The 25155-nt window shown below is 44.7% G+C and overlaps 1 protein-coding gene across 1 annotated transcript in view; it reads left to right on the top strand.

Annotated features, from left to right (window-relative positions):
- LOC6551337 (voltage-dependent T-type calcium channel subunit alpha-1G) overlaps positions 1–25155 on the top strand; it is an 80005-nt gene that overhangs the window by 41879 nt on the left and 12971 nt on the right. The window contains exons 5-17 of the mRNA XM_026981648.1: positions 4124–4235; positions 5491–5722; positions 5786–5960; positions 11429–11550; positions 11792–11946; positions 13046–13138; positions 14685–14911; positions 16364–16991; positions 17261–17284; positions 18050–18406; positions 18588–19498; positions 19583–19792; positions 24856–25021. Of these exons, the coding sequence (XP_026837449.1) occupies positions 4124–4235; positions 5491–5722; positions 5786–5960; positions 11429–11550; positions 11792–11946; positions 13046–13138; positions 14685–14911; positions 16364–16991; positions 17261–17284; positions 18050–18406; positions 18588–19498; positions 19583–19792; positions 24856–25021 (3412 nt within the window). The remainder of the gene's footprint in view (positions 1–4123; positions 4236–5490; positions 5723–5785; positions 5961–11428; positions 11551–11791; positions 11947–13045; positions 13139–14684; positions 14912–16363; positions 16992–17260; positions 17285–18049; positions 18407–18587; positions 19499–19582; positions 19793–24855; positions 25022–25155) is intronic.

Genomic DNA, 25155 nt, shown 5'->3' with positions numbered 1-25155 from the left:
TGCTTTGTGGCACAAGTATGTAATCGCTCTCTCGGTACTTGCCACTTAATTGTTAGCCATAAATTTTGATTTGCCCCATTGTTCGCGCTCTTCAAGCGTCGCCCCGCCATTGTATTGTTTTCTATATCTTGCTGACATTTTATGGATTTTATTGTCAAAGTTTACGATACGATGGCGATGGCGATGGCATGCCCAATGCCGCCTCCCTCAGCGCCAATTATTGTGTAGAAAGTGTGGTTGGCGTTCAGTTGAACACTGGCAGCCGCAGCGATTTTGTGGCTGGGCTGCGGTGCAACTTCGCCCTGGTTGCAATCAAACTGCTTTGGCTAAACTAATTTAAGTGCAACTTGCTTGTGCTACCCCATTTCCACTTCCACATCCACTTCCGCTTCCCTTTCCCTTTCCCTTTCCGCTTCCGCTGGCGACGCTCGTCTCGACCGTGTCTTTGGTGACCCAGACGTGACTTCGGCTGCAGCTGAGGTCAGCGGTGCCATTTGCCAAAAAGTTAAAGCCGCCGCAGCGTCGCCAGCTGGCCTTGCGTATCAATATCGGTTGGCATACGCTTCCTTGCCGCTTTTCCCACCGCCGTCCATCGATGGAGCCACTCTGCCAACTGTTATCAAAGGGCACGTCTAGAATATTAATCAGTTCGCTTGGAAAATATTGGAGAATAACTTAATTACAAGCAATGCTCCCTCACACAAGTTCATTTGCACAGGTTGCCATTATATCATTATATCGAATCCTAGGATCCTCAAGAAATTTTTCTCTGTGAGGTGACATTGGCCTTTGCAACTTTTCCACCCAAATTAGCAATGCAACTTTAAGCACACCCTCATATGGGATGATGCATTTTCGTGCAGTTTCCGCAAAGTTGTCTCCTTCATTTTACGGCGCTTTTAGCGCGAAATGTGCGCGGCACGTGCAACGTCCATATATACATATAGATGCATCTGTGTGTGTGTGTGGGGATCGCAGGAGCGGGCGCTAAGTGTCGGTTTTGGCGGTCAGGGGCTGCCAACCAGAGGCACCCACACCAGCTGGCTGCATTAGGAGCACACACGGCTATTCGGATGCGCAGGCATCATTAGCAGGGAATGCGGGCCAGGATTCGCTCCTTGGACAATGTGAAGTCGCTCCGACGGCCATAACTAATTATGACGGAGGACCAGGAGTCGGTGTGAGTCCCCTTTGGACTCGCTGACCGCCACGGAGTACGTGCATTGTATTCGTTACACTAATGCGTCTCGTTCTGCCAAACGGACGAGTAGCGAGAGTCCTTGTGCAGGTTGTGTTAACTGCTTGTTGACTTTCGTTTCCCTTTCCTAATGCCTTTAAAAGCACTGCTAAAGGCAATTAAATGGCTCAAGTTGTGTTATCCAGCATATGTGGCAGTAGCTTCGTTTTCCTAGCAACTACCCACTTTGTATCGCAAATCTCTGTACGGATGAGTAGTCAATTAGATGGACCTCTGATGTCACAGGAGCAATTAAATCGAACTGAGGCGAACTTGTCCCTTGCGCAGCCAATTTATCTCAAGTTTTTCACTTTCACTTTTACTTTTGGCCTTTTCGTTTTCCAAATGTTTGTTTTTTATGTTTCGCTTGCCTCATTCGGGCCTTGCTTATTCGTTATTCGTGATTCGTTATTCGTTATTCGCCATTCAGTATTCAGCACTCTCCGTTCTTCAGGCGCCGTCGCCCCGTTTCAGCAATTTGGCATGTTCAGTCATCTTATTCGGCTTTTGCTTTCGGGGCCTCGTTTTTGTTTGTGGCTCTTTTAATTTGTTGCGATTTCTGCACGCCTGCATGCGTCCCCATTCCCCGACCCGACCTGCCACGCCCCTTAATGGCAACGCCCCATCCGCTGGCCGACTTAACGCTCGACTTAATTTGTTTACTGTTGGCTGGGGGGCCATCGCTGTAGCCAAATCAAAAATAATGCGCGCACACCCGGGCCCGACCTTCCCACCCACTTTACCACCCACTCTCACACCTGACCAGGGATGGGGATGAATAGGGTGGGTAGAATATCAATGGGGTAGATGTCATATCGGAACATCTTGCTTTGTAAATTTTAGTTTTTATATGGAATTTCCTTCGATTGCAGACAGCTTTAATCCGCAACCATAAAATTGACGTTAAAACCGAAAGGCTGGACCTTAAATATCGCTATTTTATTTGGCATAAAAAAAGCGCAACTTGGTATAATATTTATATATCGTGCTGTATTTTGGCATCCCTATACGTGGGATATATATACTATACCATGCCTCCCTTTGAAGGCAGGTTGAATGAAATGAATGCGCCAGGGTCGATGCTGCTGCCACTGCTGTCGCATATTTGTGCTGCTGCAGTATTTATCCAGGCGGAGAGTGGGCGTGTTCCCCGTGCCGCCCCGCCCCCTAGGGAGCCGCCCATCCCGCCCTTTTTGTTGGCCTGGTCGCGGCCCTTTGTGCCGTCTGGCCGGCTCACATTTGTTTTTATGACACGGCCGCGGTCCCAAACCAAAGCGAACTGCACTGCACTGCACTGAACTGAATCCAGAACCACGAGCCCAAACTATCCGATCCGAGCGAATCCGATTCCCTGACCCTCGAACAGCATATGCCTCAATCGCCCCTCGCCTCCTAATGAATTGCCCTTTTTGTGGCGACTTTTCGTCCTCACCACCCGGGAATATTTCGCTTGTTTGTGCTTTTCCGTTATTTCTTTTTTTCCGCCCATTTCCTTGCGTTTTATTTCGGTTTCGCTGGTTTCTGGCCAGCGGATGGTGCGCCGCGTTTTATCTTTAATTGTGCGTTAATAGCGTAAACATTTTTGCCATTTTGCGCGTGTGCTCTCGATCCTTAATTGCTCCGGCGAAAGAATGAGTCCTTGGCGCTCATTTGGCCATGCATTAAGCCGGCTCGAAATCCCCCCCCTTTGCCAACTTGCTTGCCAACTTGGCCTTGTGCGAGTGTTTGTGTTTTCCAGTTTTTTGCTCTTCCTTTTTCGCCCGAGGCCCGAAAACCAAAGTGCAGCTGCGAGGCTTTTAGGCGACAAGTGGCAGAAAGGACGATGGGTTGGGCGAAAAATTCAGTCGCTGGAGCAGTCGATTGAATTCCATTTGATGAAACCCCCCCACCCAAAAAAAAAAAAAGAAAATAACGTGGAGCCCTAAAAGCGCATTACTTGCACTCGTATTTTGCTTAGGTATTGCGTTTGCCTGTGCGTTGCTGTATTTTCCACATTTCCAAGAGTCTAAAGAAAACAGCAATTAAGGCAGACAATTAAACTCTGACACAATTTCATTTGAGTGATTAAATTACAAAGAACTTCACACACGCACACGCACACGTATTTCCTGCTGCCTTGCGGCTTTCAAACTCGGCTCATTGTGGCTTCATCTAAGCCCAAATTGTTTGTTTTTGCCTAGTCTTGTTTTCTCTAAAAATGCAACATCTCGAACGATGCGAGCAGAGCCACACTGCGTATGAGCAATAAACTGTGGCATTTGCATGTATTAACTGCTTAAGTGATGGGTATTTGGGCCGAGGCCACACTGCGTATGAGTGTTAAAGTTTAGGGACAGAGAAAACATATAAAACCAGTAATTTACAATGTTGCATTCAGCTGAGCTGCCTGCTTGGCCAAACGCATTTAGATCGAGTGTTATGAGCTGACTGCCAACTGTCATCAATTTGCTGCATTTGCTGCCTGGGAATGGGAATGGGATTGGGATTGGGAGCTGCAATGGGAATGCAGAAACCAAGAGCCCCAAGCAGCCAGCCCCACTAAACCAAAACCGAGAGCATTCCAAACGAGACCGACAAACGACAACCGCAGGAGGCGGGTGGAAAATGTGGGCGGTGTGGGTGGCTGGCTGGGTGGCAGGCAAGTTGACAAGCACTTGAGTGCGCATTAGAGGCAACTGCAAGTTGTTATCCGCCACGCCCCCCTGCTCCGCCCCTTGCCCGCTTCTTGCGCTCGACTTGCTTCGCCTTCAATCAGCGCACAAAAGTAGGCAACGACTGTGCCACGAAAATATCTCTGTGTTTCCCTTTGACCTCGTCCTTGTTTGCCGTTCCTTTGGTTCTTCCCTTAACTTAGATACGGACTTGCCTCCATTTGGGCCACCCCACATGGTTCGAGCGCGTCTCCATCCTGGTCATCCTGCTCAACTGCATCACCCTCGGCATGTATCAGCCCTGCGTGGACGACGCCTGTGTCACGAACCGCTGCAAGATTCTTCAGGTGAGTGGAACTAAGAGAAATTAAGATACCATAGGATAACTCATTGAATTTGGCTTGTAAATGTTTGAGTACGAACAGCATGAAAATTGCAATGCCATGTCAGTGCATTTAGTACTGCCTGTGTGGAATATTTTTAATTGACATAATTATGGATCCATCCCGGGGGCTTAAGGTTAATTTGATAGGAAAAATGATGCGAAAAGTGTGGCGAAGGACTCGAATGGCTGGGTCTCGCTTTCTTCGCTGGATATCCTTGCTCCCCAGGTGGGCCTGTCAGCGTCGGTGTCACATTAAATGCCATTTATTTAAGCAATTTTTTGGCTCACTTCCTGCCTGCCTGCCACACTGATGACACCCCAACGAGGCACTTCGGCTCATTAGGCGGCACCACCGCAGGTTTTCTTCCTACATTTTCTTTTTTTTTGCCTTTGGGGAGCGTGATGCGGGCGGAGTGGGTGCTGTGCAGTGGAGTGTTCAGTGGGGCAATTACAGACAGAGCATAGAGAGAATAGCCGGGCTCAACGTGCGAAAATGTTTGTAAATGATATGTAAGTCGGGCGACAGTTTCGGCGGCAGCCAAGTGTAAAGTAACAGGACAGCCGGGCCAGGACCTCCCGAAAAGCGGGGGACCAGCACCAGTCGCGCCAGGATACTGGATACTGGATACTGGCAAGGACAAGGATGAGTTTCTTGCGGAGATGGCGATGGAGGTGGCAGGAAGGACGAGACAAGACAAGACAAGCGAAGGCATCGCCAAATTGGCACACAGCACAAAGTCAAAATGAAAACGACAGCCGCAGTCGCAGTCAGTGACATAAGTGGGCGTTACTGCCGCCCACTCTGCCACCCTTATCCCAACACACATATATATATCCCGACCATCCCCCAAAGAACCCAAATTACTTGACACAAGACGGTGCACAAGAAAAAGACGACGACGATGATGGCAATGGCGATGGCGATGGCGATGGCGATGATGATGACGCCGCCAAGGCAAACTCATTTCGATGTGCATGTGTGTGACGCCTGACGTGTCCTTGCCACCCCCGAACCACATCCCCTTGCCCCCCTCCCATAAGCATGGTTTGCTAATTTTAATTTGATCAACTGTCGTTAGTTCGTTAGGTATAGGCCATTAATCGAATGGGGTTTGCGGTGCGCAGCAGTTGGTGGAGCTCTAAAAAGCGGCTCAAATTAAAGAGCGAACGGAAAGAAAAAGATCATAGCTACCTAGATACATGTATTCCTTTTTCAGATCTTCGACGACATAATCTTCGCCTTCTTCGCCCTGGAAATGACCATCAAGATGGTGGCCATGGGCATCTGTGGCAAGAACACCTATCTGGCGGACTCGTGGAACCGGCTGGACTTCTTCATCGTACTAGCCGGTCTGCTGGAGTATGTGATGCACGTGGAGAACCTCAATCTGACTGCCATCCGGACGATTCGAGTGCTACGCCCGCTGCGGGCCATCAATCGAATACCCAGTAAGTTTGCAGTTGGTAGCTGGTGGAGTTAACTCCAAGGTTGTGACGCCTAATCCACTGCAGGTATGCGAATCCTGGTGATGCTCCTGCTGGACACGCTGCCCATGCTGGGCAATGTCCTGCTGCTCTGCTTCTTCGTGTTCTTCATCTTCGGCATTATTGGCGTCCAGCTCTGGGAGGGCATTCTACGGCAGCGGTGCAGTCTGATGCGAACCGAAGGCATGGTCTATCCCCTCACGTAAGTACAAAGTTGGGGCGAGTCCTAAGCACTCGATTTGAGTATGAAAAAGAAAACCAGGTCGTATGGGACATATAGGCCTCTGTCTGCCGGCGCCTCCGGGTCTCATACATAATCGTACATATCTAGGCATATAACATACATATTGTACATATCGATATATACATATATATATGCCCGTATCGTGTATTCCGATTCGAACTTTCTTTTGTTGCCTTGAGTGCTTTGGTTTTTGGTTTTTGGCTTTTGGCTTTGTATTTTTTACTCCGCGTCATCTAAACTTAAATCGAGTCCAGACTTTCAGCCGAGTCCTTCACAACTGCCTGGCTGCTGCTTTCCCAATCCTCCCGCTGTTTGGCTTTTTTGGTTCCATGGCTTAGCTTTTGGTTTTTGTTTGCCCTAGCCTTAGCCACAGGACACAGGATACAGGACACAGGATACAAGCACATATCACTCACACAAACAACGCTATAAACGCCTTAAACAAAAACAGTTGCATCAGAGTCCGATGAATTTGCATAAGAAATCCAAAAGGCCTGATGAAGTCCGTTCTGCACACTTGGGCCCAATTCCCTTCTTCGGTCCATCGGCCAAATCCTTGGGCCAGTTGTGGCAACAAAAAACAGCCGTCTGTGGTCCTGACAGCAGGAAGAAGCTGGCAAAAGGACCGCACAGTGGTGCAAGTCCTATCAGAATTCCCTGTAATTAAACAAAAGTGAAAGACAAACCATGGATGCTTAAAGAACTGGTGGTAGTCATCTTACAAGTGTGTTTAGCTTTTTAATTGAAAGCAATTTTTCAAATATATTCCAATATCCATGTATTCAAACATGTCTTGAATTTTGAATCCTTTTTGAGTGGCTGAGAGCCACAGTGCTCTCTCGTCGGCAGCTGACAAAAGATTTTAAACTTGGCCAAAACAATCATTTATCATTGGCATTGTGTTTGCGTCTGTGTTTGTGCCACGGCGGCTTTATAACGTCACACGCAGAACAGAAAGGACACGCGTGCTCTCTCATTCTCACACACACACACACAGGGACACACGCGAAAAAAACAGAAGGACTCACCCATACATAGACAGCGCAGCCCTTTAAAGTAGGCAACGAAATTTTTGGGTCGCTGCGCGGATTGTCCAAGAAGATTCAATTTTTGGCGTCTTTGTTTCTCCCGGTTTCCTTGTTTATTGTTTGTTGTTTGCTTTTGCATGCCCAGCTGTACAAATTGTTTGTTTATACACCCGATTATATGTTGTTCGCAAAATAAATTTATTTTTGCGGCTGACTTTTGCTTTGCATAATTATCGTGCAACTGGCAATTTGCAGTCGACCGAATATTAAGATGATTTGGTTTGATGAGTCTGGGAAATTTAATTCCTACTATTGAAGTCTAGGCAGACATATTTTCCAAAAATATAGCATAAAACAGGTGCTTGCCCCATTAATGTTGATGGTGGTACTTTAATTACGGCAGTTCCCTTTTTGGTTTGAAATCATTTTGATTTGGTTTTTGGGCTTTTCGTTATGAACAAACTGTATTCGCACGGGCAGAAATTGTACCATACAATCAAAATTTCTGTGATATTGTGAGCTTCCGAAGTCATGCTGTATATACACCCACACCCACACCCATACATACACACAACAGACACAACACACACCCACACCCTCACACGCACACTCACAACAACAGACAAGCCTGTGAGAATGGCAAACAGAGTATAGATATATATATGCATATATGTTCTTTTCCAGTTTTTCGTTTCTTCGATTTGTTGCCAAGTTGTGACAAAAATCCGAAAAAAATAAATAAAAAATGAAACCAAAACAGAACAAGAGAACAAAAATATTCCTAATTGGCAGCCAAGCATATCAAAAATCCAAAATCTGACCTCCACTTATCTCTTTATGTTTCGAGTTTTACGTTTTTCCCCTAGAAGCAAACCAAACAAAAATAAATATCAAATACCAACAAAAGCAGATAATATGAAACAAAAACAAAAATCATACCGGGAACAAATTTTTTGTTTACAGGGTTCCTGAAGTGTACAGAGTTCGAGTCCGTGTTAACTCGTAAGATAAAATGATTTATTCCCCTCTTAACTTAACCCACACACTGACACACTCCCACACACACGAACACACAGTTACACACACTATTAAACCAAAGGAAGACCCCCAAGTGGACACAATAAACAGATACAGATTCTAATAGCCGTCTACTAGCTAGTCTACAACTAGATTCTGTCTATAAATACTGATATCAATGTTACTCTTCACCACTGACTTTAAATACCTCTAGCCTTCCTCTAACTGTGTCTGCCTTCACCAGCGCTAGCCTGCTAAGTGCTTAGACCTTTGACCTTTACCCCTAAACCCTTTGTCCCCTGACTAGTGGGTACTACTCTACCAATAGCTCGATATCTAAATGTTTTTCCCCCCTAACGTGAAGCGCGTTGGCCACTGTATCCAGCTTCTTTCCATAATAACATACTCTGTGGAATATACAATTTTCGCAATCGTATGCCTAGAAGTAGGAAAATCCGGCTTGATGGACCATATTCAATATTATCATCTATACATTCTCAATTTCTGCGTGTATGTAAGCCTATTGAGAATAGGATAATTCAGTGGCCACGGCGTTTGAATTGGATAGACAAAGGAATCAATACTTCACTGTCCAAGTACTTTCCACCACACACCCTCACACACACACACTACTCTATGTACCCCTCACGTTCCCACACACGTTCGATAGTCAACACACCGTATTAGTAGATGTGCATATCTATATACTCGTATTAGTTAAAAATGTGGCCATACGATAATACGAAATACGATTCTTTTAACTCTAACGTTTAACCAGCTAACTCTCTATTTCTATCCTTCTCTTTGTATAAGTAATACTTAAAGATTAATGAATATATATACATATATATACGAAATACCAAGCTATACTAAATATCAACTAAATTAAACTAAACTAGACTACCACTAAGCATCCTGCTGTTTCCTCCGCCCAAAATGAAAAAAAACTACATGTATTCACTATTTTGCCCACCCTAGACAACTGTACCAAAAGCAAAAGCCCCTAGTTAACCCATTTGAGGCCACATTTTATTTGCCACCTAGTCTAAACCCTTTTCCAGTTACCACAAATATTTTTAGCCTAGACTTGATGTACGTTCCTTTTTGTGTTTAGAGTAGTTGATGTGGCACCACTTGAACCTGATCTCAGCTGCTAACTAAACCACACACACTTCTTTATGAGTAGATATATATATATATACATAGACATATGTATATACATATATATAGAATCGGGGTCAGACGCCCCCACTACGATCCCCCTTTCAGCCGTTTTGTTTGTGTTGCATTTGCCAATTTTTGGGTTTCATTTTGCAATTTGCTGCTTTTGTTTTCATCATTGTTTGAGGTTCTACAAACGAATATGTATATGACATGTTTTGGAAGCCCCGAAAAAGAGAAGCTAGGAAAACACACAAATAACCGAAATAACAAGCATACCAATTAGCAACAACATACACACAACGTAGATCCGTAAACTGTATCTCCTTTCATTTCGTGTTATACGATCCCATTCCATTTAAACCAGATTTCAGCAGATTTTTATCAGATCTTATCCACCAATGCACCACATATAAAAAAGAGTCACAAACATTCCCAATAAACAACACCTTAGTGGTATAAAGAAGTTATTAACTTGTTTTTTTTTTCAAGAATGTTACGGATGGGTATTTAAAAGTCGGCATTCTAAACGTGCACAGTTCTGTGTTTTTTTTTAAGTTTTTTGCTCACCAAGTTAAACAACATTTTGGGGTCCACAAACACACACACACTGAAATACAGTAAAGTGGAGCACAGTGCAGTACAATATTTAGTAGAGTAGAGCGTAATACACAAACACACACAAACGTACAGCAGCACACAGGCACACTTGCCCCGCACTCACACACACACACACACACTGTCACGCTGCTGTGTGCGCCTATGTATGTGTATCTCTTGTAAGCTGAACTCTTTTTACAGGAAAAATCATCAGTTTCTATTGCAAAGGTATTTAAAGCTGCCCCTGCTTCTTCATTCGCCCTTCTCCCTTTCGCTCTCTCCTATTCACATACACACACACACACACACACACACGCTCGCGCAAATCAAGTACAACAATTACACATATGTACACACAAACGCATATACATGGGCTCCATAAAGTTTTGCATACGTTGAAGCGTGCGAATTGTGCAAAGAAATGGTAGGAAAAAAATTAACAGAATAGAGCGAGCGGGAATATTTCAAAATTCACTTGCGATGCCGCTCGTCCCTCGTCCTCGACTGTCATTGCCGTGCTTGCACGTGCATATTAAACACATTTTATTGTCACACGCACACGACAACACCCTGGAACGCAGACAAGCGTACACACACACACACACACGCACACTTTACGGTTGACACTTGGTTGAGGCAGACATTTTTTGAAGTCGCGAATTTCCGGCGCGTCGGCCATTTTGTGGCAACACTGCGCGTTTAATTTAAATTGCTTTGGCGTTTTCATTTCCTTTTTTACGAGTGTGTAGTCCTCTTCCTTTTTGCAACATCCCCCCCTCCCCTCTGCCTTACCAGCTGTCTTTCTTTGCTCTCCAGCTCCTCATTCCTTTTGTGCTTCTTGCTTTTTAGTTGGCGCTTTGTGGCTCGCTTATATCTCACTTTCTCACTTGCGGTACAGTTGTGTCTTCCTGTACTGATGCTCAGAGTCAGCAGCACTTACTATGACTCACTCCTTCCCGTTTACTCGCTCTGTGGCTATGTCCAGATCTCTGTGTGCGTGTGAGCCTACCAACAGCTTTTCGCTTCTTCCACTCGCTCTCGCTACTCGCCTTAGATAAACGCTATTGCTACTTGCTCTTGCTTACTCGCTCTCGCTACTCGCTATCGCTCACCTCTAACTGCTTCGCTCTTGCATTGATCAACCGTGTCTCACTTTTCAGTTCTGTTTAGATTTTTTATTTTGCCTCACGTATATTGGAATTGGCATTGTCTATCTCACTCTAATTAGTTGAATGTTTTCGCGGATCAACCGCGAAACTCAGCACAAATCAAAATTGACTTATTGGTATCATTTTCTTGCTTTATTTTTTGACATCTCTTTGCGTAAATCTCGATGTATATGTTTACGATACGCATTGAATACACAGATTACTTATATGGAACTACGATTACGGATTACGATTATTAATTGTTCTCTTTGTGCTCTCTCTTTATCTTTCTCTCACTCTCACTCCTTCCTTATCTCTCTATATGTCTCGATCTATATATATATATCTCTCTCTGTGGTGTGAACTTCTGTTTCGTACACTTTGTTTCTTTGTGTGCTGGATGTTCTTCCGATCTAAACTGACAATCGCATCCCATGACTCTCCTAATTCTCTGTACACATCGCACCCCTAGCCTGTCGCAGTACTACGAGTTCTCCAAAGACCAGGACTATATCTGCTCCACGCCCAACGATTCGGGGATGCATCTGTGCGGGAACTTCCCGCCTTATCGCATTGGCTCGCTGGTTTGTAATGGTAAGTCTCGCCCAATCCACACACCCATTCCTATTACCAGCCAACGTCAATTACATTAACTTTAAAGCTAAATGAAGTGCAAATTGCGCTGTAATCAAATTTGATGGCATTTTTAATTGCCCTCTCGCTGTCGCTTAATGACAGCCAGAGCCACCGAAGCAATCACAATTACAAACAATACACTTTCCGCCCCCATCGCCTCTAACATCATTCTAACATCTCTTCATCCCGCAATCCGCAGAGGAGGCCAAGCTATTCGACTTCAATGAGCCGACGAACACGTCCTGCGTCAATTGGAACCAGTACTATACCACCTGCAAGCAGAGCGGCGAGAATCCCTTCCAGGGCACCATATCCTTCGACAACATCGGCATGGCCTGGGTGGCCATATTCCTGGTGAGTGAAATCCCCGTCCCCGTCCCCGTCCCCGTCCCCGTTCCTTCACGGCAAAATAATTATAAGTTTTACTAAGGATCTAACCATGTTTTGTAAAATTAGATTACGACCTGCCTGTGTCAACCACCAGCAATACTACTTGCGTTTCCGTTGTGTATCCAATTAGTGTCCAACTTTGTTGAACAAATAGCAACAGGCGAGGAGCTGCGATAGAACAACAAAGTGTTGTATGCTAATTCGGCGTCAACTTCTGCCACTAGTAAAACTCCCAGCTCTACCAGCTTTCCCTAAACTAACAAAGCAAACCAGCCAGCAATTTGCATGCCCTCCGAACGGAAATCGGGGTGATAGTGATATCCAAAGTGATGGCGATAGTGATGCTGATGCCAAAACTGATGAATGGTAACCCACACTCGCTCCACTTGAATGGCACTCGTCCTCCGGGGCGGTCCTAATTGATATGGCAATTACACGGCGCACACCGCAAGCCAATCTATTGATATGCAGGTCAAATGATGTAATTAAGCTCAAATCAAGTGCACATTAGGCCATGAAACCAATGGCGGGTTATACGCGGCGGTTTTAGCGCGAGTGGCGTCTGTATTAAATGCCCTCAGGGAGTTAAGTCTGAACGGAATTTCGGCGCATTTGTGCAGGCCCTTGATACAATTGGTAATACAATTCACATAAGCTGCTAAATGGTCAAGGCAATCTAGTGCAATCGATAGTTTATTTATGCATTTTTAATAAAATCCATAAATATCCACTGATTTGTTAAGTCTCTGTAACTCTGTGCTGGTGTAAGTTCAGGTAGTTAATGGATAATTTCTTCGTGTTTCACCGCTTAAAGCCGCACATTACGCATACGTGACGTGGCCCCGACCAAAACGCCATCCTAATTGCTCTGCCCACAACTCGTTCCCTTGCCTTTCCCGTTTCATTTTGGCCAACAATGGCGGGCGTGAACAATAAAACACCAGCCATCTGCCTTCCTTATTTTTTCGTTGCATACTCGTACATTTACAAGTATACAAGTATATAGCTATATATCTACAGAGAGCACACGCTAATTACGGTGAAATATTTGTTGGATTTGCAGGTCATCTCGCTGGAGGGCTGGACGGACATAATGTATTACGTGCAGGATGCGCACAGCTTTTGGGATTGGATATACTTTGTGCTGCTGATTGTGGTGAGTGTTGTTCTCTTATTTCGGCGGGGGGATTTCAGAGGACTCAGTGGGTTAGCGGGTCAGGGGTCAGAGGCCAGAGGCCAGAGGCCAGAGGTGTCTGGCGACCTGCCGCTTTGATCATGAATTGAATATTTAATTTGTAGAAGGCTTTAAGGGAATCCAACTAATTGAGCTGAAGTTGCGCAGCTACCATGGTTTTTGGGGCTTAGGACGGCGGCAATGGCAGGCCGTAAGTATGGCAAAGCAATTTGGCCATGCAAATAACTAAATTCATTTTAAACTATGACCACACACGCACAACAGCTCCTGTGCCCAGTGGGCGCCTGCCACCAAACAGTGCGCAAGTTTGTCTACTTTCGTATGGTATGAATTTCATGAAGCTGCTGACATCGTGTTGCATGGCAGACATCAGACAGCAGGTGCCCCGAACCAGCCCCTTTCTCCGCCATTTTCCATTTCCATTTGCCACTTTCGCATTTTGCCAACCGGCGACTGTCCACTTTCGCCAGTGCCATCTTCGAGTGGACTCCAGTCTGTTGTGCTGTCATTTGCATGGCAGGATTTGTGCTCAGGTGTCCTTGGACTAATTAAAAGCCTTTATGGCTCACAGACACTCACACAAGTGGACACAGTCGCAGGCACAGGCACAGGCGCAGATACAGATACAGATACAGATACAGGTGCAGATACAAATGCGGACACACATGAGGAAATTTCATTATTTATGTTTAAAGTTTGCTTAACCTTTCTCTCTCTTGCTCACTCTAGCTCTTTCTCTTTCACTTGCTCTTGCTCTTGCTGTCTCTGTCGCTGTCGCTGTTCATTTCGTGTGCAAAATGATTTTGCTCTTGTTGCCAACAACTTTTGGTATGCAAATAGTTTCCAGTTTCCTCTAGAACTCACTCCAACTCAGCTCACTCCATTTGCTATTGGGCGTTCGCCATGGAAGGAAATTGCTTATTTATGTTTTATGCATTTTCTGCCAAGCTCACGAGTTCCAAATTAGAAGTGCTTTCTTTAGGCCACCTTTATTACTGGTGATACCATAAAGCAAAAGTTTCAGACTTCGTTGCTCCACTCTACTCTAGTTTCTAAGTTTTACAATAATCCGAAAGCCAGGCTTAACGAGTTAGGGCAGACAGGCGCTGGAATCTTAAGTTTAGCGATTTGAAGTTTTGAGATCGCCATCTTGGTGCCTTGTAATCCCACGATGACCACCAGGTGGCGTCTACCGATCCCCCAGCTAATTGAATGAATTTAAGCGGCTGCCCAAAAAGGTCCTCCCAAAGGGGCCATCGGGCGCCGTGTGCGGGAGTATAAAACAAAGGCATGGGAAAACTTATGGCTTGCACTTGTCGCTGGCAGCAATGAAAGCGCAAACTTTTAAACGGAAATGCGAAAAGTTTTTTTGAGCATCAACAGAGCGCCACCTGCTGGCAAGAGCCCGGTTCGCATAACCTTTTATTGCACATTTTAGAGTGGGCCTTCGATTCGTATCAAATGTATGCTGATTGATGGGGTTTTGTTCTTTTTGGAATCTTTACAGATTGGTTCGTTCTTCATGATCAACCTGTGCCTGGTCGTCATCGCCACGCAATTCTCGGAGACCAAGAAGCGCGAAATGGAGCGGATGCGACAGGAGCGGGCCCGGTACACCTCAACCTCGACCCTGGCCAGCAGCACAAACAACTCGGAACCGGCCACCTGCTATGCGGAGATCGTCAAATATATCGCCCATCTGTGGCGGCGCTTCAAGAGACGAATGTTAAAGAAGTACAGATTATATAAGTATGCTGCTTGTACCTTTTGATTTCATTCAATTATACCTTACGTTCGTTATTTTAGTTTCCGGTTTCCGGTTTCCGTTCCGTTCCCTTCCCCTCTCTCTGTCCCGCTCTTACTCTCACTCTCCCAGTCTCTGGCTCTCTATGTATGATTTTTCTGACCCCTCGAGCGCGAAACAGAAGGAAAACAATGAGAAAGCTGTAGGCTTTAGTCACTTGAAACTTGATTGATTACTAACCCCTTAAAGCGAGTAATTAGCACACTAATCTCTTGGCAAAAGCTCAGCTCGCGCTGACAGGAGAACTCGAGCCACTAACAAGGACTTTGCAACCATCACCAGTGATTCCTTCAAAAATTGCCCATGACTCGGGCACCTCTTTTTCCCAAGGAGCTTTCATTTATTTGAGTCTAATTTTTTGAGTTGCATTACTTAAGCAACACTTTGGTTTCCCAAATTTCCCAAATTTTATTATTTATTTATTTATTTTTAACGTTTTCAAACGTTTGTTGAGACTGCCCGCAGCTTACTTTATTTCAATATAAGTTTCTATTTTTTCTTTAAGCCTAGTTAGTTGCTTTGCAATTTGATGAGTATCCTGCGTAACGCATTAAATTAGCAGCGAGTCTAGTGGCCAGGGCATGAATGTGTATAAGCAAAAGTTATAAGCTAGAAGAGATGTAGTTATCCGAAAGTGCATCCACATTGCTACCATGTATTGAGTTCCCTAATGTGCACAAAAAAAAGTGAGGAATTCACTGTTAAAGCCGCTGCGCCCAGCTCTTTGACTCCCCTGAAGGAAATGTATTCGTAATGGTGTCCCACGCTGACCTCCTGTTGATGACCCATCTCTGTGACCATAATCCCATCCTTACATGTGCCTCACAATAGATTGTCGCCACACAATGATGCCGCATTTAGAACAGAGTACAGAATAACGAGTTAAGCGAATGACACTGAATCCGCAGATGGGACTCGTGTTACTTTGGATAATTTGCATTTTTGTACTGTCGTTGTCCTTAGTTCATTTGATTGAATTATGTAATTGCGATTGTTGTCTGTCTAATGGCTAAGCACACATACACACACACGCACACACACGCACAACACACGCACACATGCGACATGGCACTGACACTAATGAGAGTGCACGTACAAATGGAAACCCCAGCCGAATCACCCCAAACCATCTGACCCACCCTTTAGCCGATGCACGTGCAACGCAACTATCCACATCTCTGTGCCACCTGACCCACCTGCCTCCCCCAATCGACCCCAAAACATAGAACACGATGTTTTGTGTACAGACATGAGTGTGTGAACCCCGCGTGCCGTCTCTCAAGCTTGTCGCTAATCAAATTGTTATTTCACCCACTCTGTCAACCTGCCATCCCCCATCAATGTACCACCGAACCACTGGGAACCACTGGGAACCACCGCAGGTACCAGCGACAGCAGCGCAAGGAGGGACTACTGCCCAATGCCGATAACTTGACCTTCTCGCCGTCGCGGATCAAGTGCCATCATCCCAAGTGCCCCAAGTACAGTAATCGCAAGCCGTCCAGTATCCAGGATCAGATGATTACCGTCATGGTGCCGCTCAATTCGGCTAGCAACAACAATAACAATAACAACAACAACAGCACCAGCAGCAACCACAACGGCAGTGGAAACCACACCGCTGCCGGCGTCGGCGTCGGCGTCGGCAACAGCAGCAGCAGCGGCAACAACAACAACAATGCCGCCAGTTGCACCACAGTGGCGCTGGTCAATGGGATAAATGGTAGTGCCGCCAGTGTAACCATGTCCTCGGCCCACCACCAGCAGCATCAAATGCTGCAGCAGCAACAGCAGCAGCACCAAAACCAGCAGCATTTGCAGCAGCAGCAGCAGCAGCACTCCTCCTCCGACAACACGGAGCAATCTCTGGCCGCCGATGGACTGCCCCGCAGCTCCTCGCTGAAAAAGTCCACCGCCCACCATCAACTGAAACCGGAGGGCAGTGCCGCCGAGCAGAAGACCATATTGCTGAAGCTGCCGCAGCAAATGATTGACTCCGAGCAGCTAATTGTAAGTATGGAAGCAGGGCCATCTCTACAGCATTCAGCTCGATTCACAGAAATAGAACACCCAAAATCGATTCGAACCAAAAACAGTAAAGATAAACAGCTACAGAACCAATTGTTTCAGAATTCCAAATTATCGAACCCAAAATCTAAATGGCCAGCGAACAAAAACAGACAGCATTTCAAACAGCAGCCACAAAAGAAAAATAATAATAATAATAATAATCTTTAATATTTGCTAATATTTGTTATAAACCTTGCTAATTCTCAAAGCTGCAGTTGGGAAATTTGGGCAAGGTACTGAACAATAACAAGTTAAATAATATGTATAAATTGCCAGCATAATTTATGAAAGAGCGCAGCGCAACTTCGGTCCGCACCGAACTCTGAATGTCCTACCGATAGATCGATAGATCTAAAGAGGCGGTCATGCGTGACCTCTGGCAAGGACATTCAGCCAGCGACCAAGTATCACCCGAAAATGCTATTCACGTTAAAACCAGCGGAAAAACACTTACAAATTGTAGATACAAACGATATGTTTGCATATTAAGTGCATTCGAAATAGCTTTTTCCCTTTTGTGTTTATTAGCACACTGCGAATTGATTGTCCCATTGATAAATCCGTAGCCCATTGTGCCAGCCCATTGTCCCGTGGAAGCGCCCATTAATTATTTACATTATTCGTTTTGTTTGCGTATGTAAATGCCCGTTTGTAATCAGAGACCATAACCCAGCCCGTATGTGCTCGTTCGTCCATATGTCGCCCCTTGAAGCTATAGTAAATGCAAAAAAGGTTAAAATAGTTGCCAAAATTAAGTATCGCTGTAAGCCTTGTAAATAAGAACCCTATTTACTGATGCGCAACCATATCAATTGATTTCTTTAGTAAATGAAGGCACTGGAACCCTGCGAAAACCTTGTATATAGTATTTGCTAGTACCTAGTCATAGAACCAGTTGAGCGTTATCTTCCATTTCATTCCCTCTAAATGCCCCAAAACCCCCGTTCACTGTTTGCGCCGCCTAATAACTTTTATTTCGAATCGCCGCACACTCGCAGAGTCATCCGTGCACCTCGGGCTTCCTCAGTCCACCCACCTCGGCCAGCCGGCGACCATCGGTGATGTTCAACGAGTACGTGCTGCTCCACACGCCGCCCGCCCTCAACGCAGATCCGGCAACGGGCGGTGGCACCACCACTACGGTGGCCCCAACAGTCGCCACCGTCGCTGGCACGGCGGCGGCGGCTGCCGCAGCAGCTGCTGCAGCAGCGGCGGCATCAGGAGCCGGCGGTAGCAATAGCAACCACCAAAACGGCGGTGCGAGTGGCGGAGCTGGCACAGGGGGCACCACGGAGAAAAGCAACATCTTCTCCACGGAAAAGATGACCCAGGCTGGCGATGGCAGCATCTGGCAGGTAAGCTGTGTCACGCTCCTGGTGGTCAAGTGGCGCCTGGCCCGCACAGGAACTCAGGTGTTGTATGTTCGTGCTCGGGCGCCATATAAATACATTTTCGTCCACTGCTATTATTAGCATTGTTCAGCTATGGAAAAGAGCCAGCAATCAGTTCGCTTCTATTTTGTCATTCTTCGCACAGGTCAATCTGCCGCAGAGCATCGGCACCATTGCCAATCCCTATGCTGATTGCTCCGAGCTGGGTATACACGATGCGATGACCTGTCAGGAGCTCTTGGCATTCTCTGTGGCCTTTTCAGCGGCCTTGCCGACAGGCCAGAGCACGCTGGAGTCATTCTACACATCGCTGGCCCGCTGCGATCCCCACACCGCAGAGGCGTTGCGGGCGCACCACAAGCCGCGCTCGGTGGCCACTGGGCAAAACCAAACGCCACCGGGCGGCGAGGGAGGAGCCACCGTGATAGTTGCCTCAACGGCTGGTGACACCGGGCAGACACTGCAACCGTCGACAGTGTCGGCAGTGGTGGGCGGACCCATCGATAGCCATGGGGCGAACCACCGTCGAAAAGAGCACCACCAGCAGTCGCACCACCATCATAACAACAACAATACCACCAGTCACAGTCGCAACTATCGCTCCCGGCAGGGACAGGGGAATTCGCGAGTGCGCGAGCCCCGCACCCCCACTGGCAACTATATGGAGGACTATGCCTGCTGCTACGATCTCTACCAGAACGCCCTGTCGCCACTGGACGAGCGGCCCAGGCAGAGGTCGCCGACGACTCGGTGCCTAATCTCCGTGTACCGGTGCATGTCGCGCGTATGCAGCTGGATTCGTCGCTACATCAGGCGATTGGTGGAGCACAAGTACTTCCAGCAGGGCATCTTGTTGGCCATCCTGATAAACACACTGTCCATGGGCATCGAGTACCATAACCAGCCGCCGGAACTGACCGCCATTGTGGAGACGAGCAACGTCGTCTTCTCCGGCATCTTTGCTGTTGAAATGCTGCTAAAGGTGGTTGCAGAGGGTCCATTCCGCTACATTGCCAACGGATTCAATGTTTTCGATGGCATCATCGTTATTCTCAGGTGAGTCAAGGTGTTTACTACAAGGAAGATACCTAAGAACCTACGCGTCGATAATCCATTTAACTCTCTCCCCACCATCAATAGTGCCATTGAGATCTGTCAGACGTTCATGGGCAACGGAACGGGTGGCGGTGGCTCCGGTCTGTCCGTGCTGCGGACTTTCCGCTTGCTGCGAATCCTCAAGCTGGTCCGGTTTATGCCCAATCTGCGGCGCCAGCTATTCGTGATGCTGCGCACTATGGACAATGTGGCCGTGTTCTTCTCCCTCCTCGTTTTATTCATCTTCATATTCAGGTGAGTTGGATTGCCGACTGTTCACAATAACTCACAAACACACACACACACACGGGCACAAAACACACCAACACACACAGAAAGACTCACCTGTACAAGAAAAGAAGACACCAACACGAACACATACACAGACACACGAGAAGAAAGCGGAGATAACAAAAGTAAAAGAAAGAAAATTCAATATAATCTACAATCGATAGCCAATCAGTTATCGAACGCGACCCCACAAACATGAAATTAATTATGTATTGAAAAAGAGTGATTAACACAAAGAAACCGAGCCACAAAAACAGAAACAGTTCAGTTTCGTTAACCCATAGCAGTCGTCTTATGCCTAACAGTTCCTAGCGCCTCCTTAGCTGCTTACTACATAGATAAGAGTCCTTCATCTAACCCATCCAGCCAATACCTTCTCATTCCAAAACACCCATCTCTTCCAAAGAATTTTGTCCATTGTAGGGCAGTTTTTTTTTTTATTGGTGATAGAAAATGCCTTAAGAAGTCTATGGATTCTAAAAAACTACTCCTTAAAACATAGCGGTAAATGAAATCTTAAGAACTTACCAAATAATCATAGCTATGCTCTATGTCAAGTCGTGATAAATAGAGTGCCTATGCTTAGACTTTCTGAATTCAATCCCATTTATAATCGACTTAGTAATTTAAGTTTGAGTACATTCCCCATATCTCATCCCTTCCCCAGTTCTCTGGATCCCATAGATCTCTGCCTTTGTCCACCCCATGATCATACAAAACTTACACGTACCTCTTGAGCCCCTGACTCTCCGAACTTCCATCCTCATTTAAGTGCTTCTTCGACACGATCCTTTCTACTGTGTACTACTTGAGTATTGCCTATATAAGTAAAGATTTGCCTTAACGTCTCTTCAAGTGATCTCTTTACGACTTCTCTCTCTCTCTCTCTTTCTCTCACCGCTTATTCTTAAGTTCTAACTCTTGGTATTTTTCTCACTTACTGTGTCTGAGTAACATTTGAAAATTCTGGAAGATTCGTAGTTAGATGACGTTACAAGTTGTGTAACTTTTAAAGCAATCGATCTCGTATACGTACCAGCAAGAAATGTACCCGTATCACTTGATATATATATATATCTCTTTCTATCTTGCTATATATTTCCCGAGCTTCTTAACCCCCATTTACGTCATTTTATCCCACCCCCAAAGTGCCGTTAGTTGTCGTACACTTTGACTCCTCGTTCGTTCACTTTACTTTACACTTACACTTCTTAGACTTTCTAACACCTCACTAAGGCGAAGAAAATTTTTTCCCCCATCTCTCTCTCTCTCTCTCTTCAATATATGAATTTCTCTGTATCCATCACTCTTTCGCTCGGTTCACTATTGACTTGAGTTCGATTTCAAGCACCGACCACGTCGCTGCCTTTTTCGATCATTTTTTTATGGTACACGATCTGTCTACTCAATACCTTCGAACATTACTTTCCAACACACCATGTTCACGGTCACTCTTTCAAACACTATCACAGTCTTTTGCTTTTTTCTATCTGTACGACATCCAATCATTTGAAGCTCTTTTGGTTAAACACACTACAATTACAGCAATAACAGCCACAGAAACAATTAGTTAGCTTAGTTAGTTAGCCAAAAACGCTTTATTCCATTTCAAATTAAATAAGTGTGTATCCTAGCTTCTTTTAGCGTTAACCAACACTGCAACAGACATATACACACACCCCAAACACAAAAGGCTCGGCTTGGCTTGATGCATTTGCCAAAAGACCTGACAATGCGGCCTTTAAAGCTTTCCTGCTCGGAGCTTATCACACGAACACGGCACACGCACACTCACGCTCAGAAATACACCTGACACAAAGTACTTGAAAAAATTGAACATAGAAAAAACTAAAAAGATCGTACGCTTACTTATTGTGTAGTTGCAGTCGCTGCAGTTTGATACATACCTATATATACCTGTACTCTCTATCTCTATATATACCTATCTATGATTACTCGTAATTGATATTATTGTATAACTATGAATATCAAGTAAACACACAGAACTTCAACAGTGAAAACAATAATAAGAACACGCATATTAGCTAGACTAGTTGCTAAAGTAAATGTAATCGAGTTTGTGTAGTTAGAATAGAAAAGACACAACAGCCACACGAAACATCCGACCAGACTCTATATAACCCTACTATGTACTAAGAAGCGAATAATGAAACGAACGAACTGTAAACGGAGCTGAAAAGAAGCCAGCATCGTCAACGATAAATCAACTCAATAAATGCCCCGAATAAACTCGAAAGAGAAAACTAAAATAAAGCTGAAACTGAAAACAGACTATCAAAAGCCAGTCCAAAAATAAACCACATCCAAGGGACCGATTCTCCCCATTAAATGCAAGGCTTTAGCTTCTTAGTTCCTTTGGAGCAAACTGTACCTTTGTTTCATTTCAATTTTATTCCGTCGTCCGGTCTAAGTCGCTCAGATGGTTCTCTAAAGGCGTCTTTATCACCATTTCCCTTTTTCCGAGAGCTTTCATTTGCTAGCTTTCGTTTGCCGCTCACTTCACTAACAAGAACACTTACTAGCTCAAGCCTTTTCTCCCTTGCGCTCTCTTTTAGTCTCTGTAAATCAATCACCCACACTCTGTCTCTTTCGTTCTTTACTATCTCTCTCTTTCTCTCTATAAATATATTTTTGTCTCTCTCTCTCTCTTTCTCTCTTTGTCACACTCCACACAATTTAAAAAAATTTACTAAAAACAATCCAATAATAATCAAATAAATTGAAACCGAAAATTAAAATAAACCTAAAAAACTGTATGCTAAACACAACCCAAAAAAATACCCCAAAAACCAAAAACACAAAAAATATATAAGAATATATATTTAAATGAAATTAATCGAAAACGAAAAACCCAACAACAAAATATATATATATATATCATATTATATATCAACAAAACCAAACCATCACTTTAGTATACTCGGCATGAATCTGTTCGGATGTAAATTCTGCGAGAAAGTTAACGGAGAGATGATTTGCGATCGTAAGAATTTCGACAGCCTGCTCTGGGCGCTCGTCACAGTGTTCCAGGTAGACCCATTGCTATCAGCCTTTTACCATACGTAAACCTATATATGTACATATATATAACTATACTACTACTACTACTACTACTACTACTTCTAATGTTACGCCATAATCTGCTACCGATATGATTACGATAACTTACTGTTTATAAAACCGAAAAAGAAAAAAAAACAAGATGAAAGCCCAAACCCATTACGAATCCCAGTGAAATACGTTCTGATACGTTGAGCATTTAGCTTTCCTTCGTTTTCACTTTTTTTCTATTTCGATTTTGATGGTGTTTCTGTTTTAATTTCCGTACCAATTCGATTACCCGATTGTTTTCTGATTAAATCGATAACTGTTGTGACGTCCTATCGCCCCATAACTCTCGCTCTGAGCCTTCGTCTGTCTGACTAACCATGAGTTCTTTGAGTGCGTGCGAGTGATTTTAAGGTCTAGAAAGCGAAATAATCACCCGCACACACAAAATCTATTATTATTTTTTATGTTTTTTGATATTGCTTTTCGGTTGCCAGACATCGAGATCGACTAGCTAGCTAGCCATCTTGCTCGCTCTCACTAATTTGTGGTGTGCCCTTGATTGAGTGTGGTATTCAGTTGAAGACTTGATTTTATCTTTAGTTACCTAGATTTCGATTTCGATACCGATTACGATTCTTGGTTTGGCATGCATGCGTTGACTGTTGCGATTACCGTTAGCTAACCGTTAGTGTTAGTGATAGAATTGCCGTTGCCGTTACCATTACCGTTACGAGTTCCATAGCAAGCAGCGCGCATCCGCATGTCGTTCGGATTATTCGTATATGGGAATGTCCATAAGCCATATATGTTCATAAGGTCGTTGTATATGTGTATGTATTTATGTGATGTACATTGATGCACCAGGTAAGAATTTCGGTTCGAGTTTGTTGAGCTTCCAGCATGCAATACAATGTAAATATTGTATATATAAAACCGAGTGGAACTGTGTTTGCATCTAGCATCTCGAACACTTTGAAAACACTCCACGAAAAAAAACACACACACTCGCATTTTTTTACACCTCTCACTCTCTTTCTCGCTCTGTCTCTCTGTCTCGCTCGTGCTCTTCTTTATGTACTATATATATATGCCTCGATTTTGTCACTCACTTTGCTCAATGTCCTATTTTTAAGTATATACCTTTCTTTAGTCCATATGCTATCCTAGACTCTAAGTTGTATAGAACTCCACCCGAAAACCCTCTGAAAGGAGAACTCTCTCTGTCTCTGTCTCTCCCACTGTCTCGCACACAGACACAGCGACACACAAACACAAGCATAACCAATCAATCTCCCACTGTAATCTGTAACCAAAGTCCCCCCTTTTCACTCAGACCCTCCAGGCACACGTACCTCTTATACGTACATACATGCGAAACACATACAGATTATCCTGTAATCCGTAGAATTGCTTGGTCATTTCAAGTTGGGCTTCCAATGGATCTGAGATTAACTGTAAAATACAAAGAATCTCTTCCGCCATTGTCGAACTTATGCACAGCACACATTTCTAGAGATATATGTAAATATGCATTGAGGCCAGATCGAGAACTACCCATCAACAACTGTGTATATAGACAGACAGAACTCACAAAAAACAAGTTAGAAAATAGCAGAAGAATCTCCAGGCCAGCAGAAGAACAGATGAAAAGACTCTTCTCTCTGTTTCTTTATCTTCTTTATGAGATCACAAGTATCCCCGAATAACACCCAAGCCACATAATGTACAGGGACCACTAGATGAACCTACTACTACTCGTTTATATCCTTAGACATAAGAATCGCAACTATATATTATATAAATATATATATATATACGAACCCAGCTCTCTCTCTCTATATCTATGAACCAGTTTAAATAGCCATTTATGAACTATAATAACAGACACACATCTATGACTTTATAAATAATACAAATGTATACGGTATATATAAAACATATATATAAACCTGCAGCATACTCGGCATGTATCTGTTTGGCGGTAAGTTTTGTAAATTTTTGGACGAATCCGGACTCGAACGCGAGTGCACGTGTCCCGAAATAATCAGCCGGCATCCGCAATGCGAGTGCGATCGCAAACACTTCAACAACATTTTGTGGGCCACAGTCACAGTATTCCAAGTAAGAACAATAATACAGCAATAAACTACCTAAACCACCCACCCACCACCCGCTTACCCACAGACCTGTTCCTCGAAACCTCCCCACCATCCAAAAGCTGAACCACCCACAACCCCAAAGAAAACCCACGTTGA

The sequence above is a fragment of the Drosophila erecta genome, unplaced genomic scaffold (genome assembly GCF_003286155.1).
Source record: "Drosophila erecta strain 14021-0224.00,06,07 unplaced genomic scaffold, DereRS2 tig00000126-arrow-pilon, whole genome shotgun sequence".
Taxonomy (NCBI): Eukaryota; Metazoa; Arthropoda; class Insecta; order Diptera; family Drosophilidae; genus Drosophila; species Drosophila erecta.
Note: the sequence above shows the minus strand (reverse complement) of the source record. Positions and strands in the feature narration are given on the sequence as shown.